The 6,704-nt window shown below is 34.0% G+C and overlaps 1 protein-coding gene across 1 annotated transcript; it reads left to right on the top strand.

The window, feature by feature from the left end:
• The first annotated feature begins 1,571 nt into the window (after positions 1–1,571).
• Positions 1,572–2,303, top strand: LOC111878589 (uncharacterized). The gene has a single exon (XM_023875108.1). The coding sequence runs from the start codon at positions 1,572–1,574 to the stop codon at positions 2,301–2,303; it is 732 nt and encodes a 243-aa protein (XP_023730876.1).
• The last annotated feature ends 4,401 nt before the right edge of the window (positions 2,304–6,704 follow it).

The following is a 6,704-nucleotide window of genomic DNA, read 5'->3' as shown; positions in this document are numbered from 1 at the left end:
ACGCCTCATACATGAAGTCATACTATAAGGGGGGGGGGGGGAGGGAGGGGATAAGGAAGCGGCCTATAAAATGACCGCCATTGAGTGTCTACTCTCAGCCACCGCTCCCTTGTATGGTGGAGGGTTGTTAGCCGATTTGATAGGACATAATCTCATTAATAAGTATAACGATATAAAAGTACTAGCACCTTTTTTTAAAATCCCACTCTAGTCACTTTAGGAAAAATGTGAAAAGTATGCTAATCCATGAAAACGCACATCATACTTTAATATGTCGTTAGTAAAGCGTGTGTGGTTAACCGACATACTAATATGGAATTTAAAGAGAAATGATGGATGATGCGGTGCAAAAGTATCTACTTAGTTTTAAATTTATAAACTAACAAACTCTTACTAACTATGCAGCTATAGGCAGTGTACCTAGTCATATTATAGTATAGCGTAGGTAAGTCGGGTGTCGATCACTGGACCATAATTCAATTAAATAAATTAACTACTTCTAACTAAACTAAGAAACAAACTATGAATTGGGGGTTTTTACTTAATATCACCTAACAAGTAAACAAGTAATGAAAACAATGTAACTTCAAGAATTAAAAGAATACTTCTGCCTAGATCAGATTTCACCTTCTCTTATGGTTGGTTTCTAATGGATAGATTATATTGATTACTAATTATCTAGCTATTTGATCAAATATCTAGGCCAATCAATTTATGAATAACAAAGCAATGATCATGCACAAGTTGAACACCAAATTGATAATAGTACAATTAGACTATGAATGATATTAGTTACTCTCCTATGATCAAGTTAAGAAACCAAACACTATTAAGAAAAATTATGCTCTCTAACACAATTAAAGTTACTAGCTGTAATTAGTTAAACTAAGATGTGATTGATCCTACCTCTAACTATTTAATGATTATAAACAATTAAGATATACATTCATGCAATTAATATGATCAATTAACACACAAAATATGATTTATAAGTAATATAAACTAGAACTAAAACATGTTAGGGTTTATATATAAAACACAAGTAAAATCAAATATAGTCATCCAATATCGAAATCAACACATATAGATCAAGATCATCTTCACCAAACAGAAATAAATGGTTTCTAGCCTCTCATTATAGCAGAAAAACACATTAGATTTAAGTTATATAAGCTAGACGTAAGTTTAATAGGCAAACCAATTAGATTAATTTTGAATTCTTCTAAATCTTCTTCAATCCTTAAGCTTCACTTCAATTCCAATAATCTTCTGGTTTTCTAAGGGTTCTAATTGTAATTCACCTCTGAAAACTGAATGCATGCCTCTAATTTCGACCTAATGTTTAGTATTCTATAATTATGGAAATCTCACCACTACGTTGTGGTTGATCGCCACCACGACATGTTCTTCGTGTAAATCCCGTGTCTGATAAAGTCAACATGATGATCATAAATATCCCATTCTCCACGTCGTGGTCATGTCACCCCGATGTGGTACTCAATCTTCTTCTTTCCTTCTTTTGTTTTAGTTCTCGTTTCTAACAATCGAATTGATATTTCCTGCTTCTGGAGATGGGTGAGTCAATCTGTGAGATGACCATGAAGTTCGCAAAACCAAAGAAGTTTGAAGGCGTCGACTTCAGGCTCTGGAAGAAGAATATGCACTTCATGCTGACCACTCTGATGGCAACATACATGCTAACTACTCTAAGACCATTTGAACTGGAGGAAGGTGTTGATGAGACACTTGAAGAATATAGGAAGAGGCAAAAGTGGGACAACGACGACTACATCTGCAAAGTTCACATCTTGAACGGTATACCTGATGCTCTATTTGATATCCATGGTGATGCTTTATCTTCTAAGGAATTGTGGGACATCGTTGAATTGAAATACATCACTAAGAACGCTTCTAGCAAAAAGTTTCTAGTTAGTGATTTTAATAAATTTAAGATGGTCGATTTACGGTGTGTAACTGAACAACAAAATGAGCTCCTTGGTATTTATGATCAATTTAAACTTCACAACAAGAATATAGATGAATCCATTGCTGTGTCAAGTGTAATTGACAAACTTCCACCATCTTGGAAGGTTTTAAAACATAACCTAAAACATCAAAAGCAGGAACTGTCATTGGTTCAACTTGCTAGTCGTATTCGTATTGAAGAATCTCTTCATACGAAGGAAGTTGATAAATCTGATAAAAGCAAAGGGAAAGATGATTGTGGAAAACCTTCTGTTCATACGGTTGAAAATAAAGCTAGGAACCTGACCCATAAAGCACATGGCAAACGTAAGCAATAACATGTCCCAAATAACACCAACAAAAAAGAAAAGGAATTGGTTTGGTGGAGGTGCAATAGGGTGGGGCATCGCAAGGGTGATTGTCGCATGAACTTAGGCAACATTAATAACAATAATGGTGTTGGAAACAATGGAGCCAATGGAAGTGTGAACGGGTCTTCGGGCCAAGTTAAAGGAGGTCAGTTTTTAACTAACTTTGATAATTCTAATCAAAATTATGTTTATTAGGTTTCATTAATTCCTGAATCATTCTATATATAAAAATTATGATGTTGCTTTGTGGATCGACTCCAGAGCAACGAACCATGTATGGAAGGATAAATCGGTTGTTTGAAACATTAACACTGCTTGAAGATGGATCGGTGCTGAGAATGGGAGACGCTTCTTTTATACCTATTTGTGGTGTCGGTGTTTTGAATCTTGAATTTACTTCTAGAAAGACTATTAGGCTTTTTGATGTTTTGTTTGTTCCTAAGATTCGAAAGAATCTTGTTAGTTCTAGCTGTTTGAATTCTAAAGGTTTTTAACAAGTTATTGAGTTGAATGAGTTCATGATCTTATTTCAAGGTTGAATGTTTATTGGTTTTGGATATTTAAATATAGAATGTTTCGGTTCGGTATAGTTGACAGATTATTACCTGTTCAAAATTCTACTTCTAATGTTGATAAATCTATGCTTTGACATGTAAGATTAGGTCATGTCAACTTTATAAGGATGCATGAAATGTCAAAAGATGGATTAATTATAGCATTTGAAATGACTTCTGATAAATGTAAAACATGCATGCTTACAAAAGTGACAAAACAACCCTTTCCTAGTGTCACTAGAAATTAGGCTATTCTGGAACTTATACATAGTGACCTGTGTGATTTTCACTCCACTCTTTCCTTGGGAAATAAAAAGTATATAGTCACCTTCATTGATGACTACACTCGGATTTTCTATGTGTATCTGTTACATTCTAAGGATGAAACCTTAGATAAATTTTAAATATACAAAACCTAGGTGAAAATTGCAATTGGGCAATATGGTTAAGTGTCTTAGGACTGATAGGGGAGGTGAATATATGGATCTCATATACTTCCAATTAGTGGTTATCATTCATGAGTACACGACACCTTACTCGCGCCAACATAATGGAAATGTTGAACGCAAAAATCGAGTTTTAAAGGAAATGGTAAACTCGATGTTGTTATACCCATGATTGAGTAATGGATTTTGGGGAGAGGCCACGTCAACACCCTGCTATTTATTAAATAGGGTTCCAAATAAAAAGAGAAAATCTGTCCCATATGAACTTTGGAATGCCACTAAGCCCTTAGTATGAGTCTGGTTTGCCCTACTTGGCCCTCAGCTTATATCTGGAATGCTAATGAGTCCCCAGTATGAGTCTGGCATGCCCTCCCTGACCCTCAGCTCATATCTGGCATACTCAAAGGTTTTTTGGCTACAACAAAAAGCAGTACAACCTCAACCCAACCCACACAATATGTTGACATATAACATATAATATCATATACAGATAAACATGCAGCATCACAGGTAGTCCTACAGATCTACCAGACTAACATATCAAGACCATCATTACAAGACTAGCATGCATATCTATTCTATACTCGGCATATCAACAATATCAGGTTATCAAACCAAAGGGCTGACATTTGTGCCTTCGACCTGAAAGTATAGTGAGGAAAACTCACCTCGAATACTGAAGTTCTCTGCAAGAATCCTTAGTTGCTGCGTTGACGACACCTCCGATGTATCCGATCAAAATAACACCCAATTAGCAATTGAGTTTCATTCTAAGGCCCACCATCCATACTTGGGGTAAAATGACCATTTTACCCCTAACCCAACATGAACCAAAACGGAGGCCCAAATCCATTAACTAAAACGTCCAAAACTAAAGGATACACAAATGCCCACTAGTGGCCCAATTTTCCAAATTGGTCCCAACCTCATATGAGTCTTATCCTAAGTCCATAATTTCCTTTATTACAATTCAGGTTACATCAAGTACTCCCTTAGGATAACTTGGTCAAAGACAAAAGTCAAAAAGTCAAGCTCAACGGCTCGAGTTGACCCAACTCTCCGTGTTTTTTTCCAATTAATTGCAAAGTCGGGAAAAACGGATCCAACTCGCCGAGGTTATCAATAAACTCGCTAAGTTTGCTCAAAACCCAACATCTTAATGCAGTAAGCACTTAATCCATAAGGATATGACTCCAAAACCTAGATTTGACTTCCTTGAGTTGGAAAACCACATAAAGTTGCCAACTTTACGTTCATGCATGTCTAAATGAAGCTCTTAAGCTTAAAACGAACTTAAGAATTGACTTAATGCATGCATGACACCAAAATCCTCATTAATCATGCAACTTTAAGCTAAATGAGGCCATAAAATGGTCAGATCTAAAATGACAACCCATGAAACACTCAAATCCTTTGACAATCCATCAAAGAATCCAATAATGAAGATAAAATCCCAAAAGAATAGATCTAATCCATGAAGAAGCAGGGTACAAGCTTTATACCTCAAAGAGACTGCAATAAGTGGGGAAATTCTGGATCTAAAGCCTTTCCACCAAACTAGACACGTTCACTTCAAGGCTCTATCAAAAGAGTACCAAAACCCAACACTCAAAGCTCTCCACAAGTCACACATTCAATTATGGAAGGTGATACTCAAAATTAGGGTTTATGGATAGAGAGACTGGTAAGGAGGCCAACCAAGGGACTTAAGGCCTTTAAATAGAGTGTAACACCCTAAAAATTAGGGTTTCTTTTCCAGCTGTTAACTCGTCGAGTTGCTTCATTAAATCCCGCGGCCAATACATTCCTCAACAAGCCGAGTTGAGGCTACCCAACTCGCCGAGTTTGACTGGAAAAAAACATACAAAAGATAACTCTTATACCTGGAAGTCGGGATATTACATATTCATATGTGAACAGAACAAAAATATTGCAGAGATATACAATTTATTCATAAATGAATATAATAAATATGATAGGAATTTTATACCTTTGCCATTTTTCTGCTTCGAACGTGTTTCTCTCATTGTGGGTGACTCTTTATCAAAAATGTTAATCTTCTTACCTTCATTAGTAAGTAGGAGATAAATGAATATGATATACATTTTACAAAGAAACTATTTTATATTCATAAATGAATAATTAAACAGAACACACACACACATACACACACACACACACACACATATATATATATATATATATATATATATATTCATATGCTCTATTCACAGATGAATATATATGTTATATTCATATGTGAATAGAACATATATAACTCAGTTTTGTTCTATTCATATTTGAATAATGTATATCACACGAAATTATGTTTTATTCATATGTGAATATAACATATATAACTTAGTTTTGTTTGTGTTCAGAAGTAAACAAAATAAAACAGATCAAAACAAATTCATCTTCAATATCTTCATTTTTTGTTGTATTTTTAAGTAAAATCACATCTAAATGTTGTCAATCACATATGAATAAAGTTGAGCAGATCTAAATAGAATACCAATCTTATTTACCTTTTTCATTCGTTTTTGTTTTTTGTTTATATATATGCTTGACTTTTGGTGTTGTTTTTGTAAGGATAAGTAGTTAATATTAGTAGAAAGTTTGTAAAACCTCATTAGATAAGGATAACATAAGCGAAATGTGAAGTAACGTTTATATTTTAATAGAAAAATCGTGAATAAGTATGAAAAATGAAGAGAATATTTAAAATCATTTATATATCAACTAATAATGGACGATTATTACAAAAACATCAAGTAAATCAACTAGTAATGAAACAAGATTACGAAAATGAACGAGGATTACAAAATTTCAAGTAAACAACTTAATATAAAGAATGAACAGTGTGAATACAAAGTTTTTAGTTGTAAATCAACTAATAATGAACGACGATTACAAAAATTTCAAGTAATCAACTGATAAGTTAAATGATGACAAATTGTTAAAAATCGAAGAAAAAACGCAGATGATTACCTTTCATAGTCAACAGTAACGAAATTGATTCATTTAGGTTTTCGTTAGAAGACATTTTCTTCGATTTGTTCATTGCGAGACTGATTTTATGGTTTTTATTCGAAAACGGTGATTGAAACGTTCTGCAAATGGTTTTCGTGTTATGGAGAAACGATGATATGTTTGAAGAGGGAAATGACGATTTTGCTGACAAGATTTGATGTGAGATAAAATTACACAAGTACCATGGACGGTTTAATCTTTTGGATTATTTACGAGTTTATCACCACGTTTTTATGTTTTTTAAGCTCATTAAATGATTGACTGAGAATGGTCTATTTTCAACATTTTTTTCTTAATTGAACTTCTTTCTCTCTCTCTCTCTCTCTCTCTCTCTC

This window comes from Lactuca sativa, chromosome 4 (genome assembly GCF_002870075.4).
Source record: "Lactuca sativa cultivar Salinas chromosome 4, Lsat_Salinas_v11, whole genome shotgun sequence".
NCBI lineage: Eukaryota > Viridiplantae > Streptophyta > Magnoliopsida > Asterales > Asteraceae > Lactuca > Lactuca sativa.
Note: the sequence above shows the minus strand (reverse complement) of the source record. Positions and strands in the feature narration are given on the sequence as shown.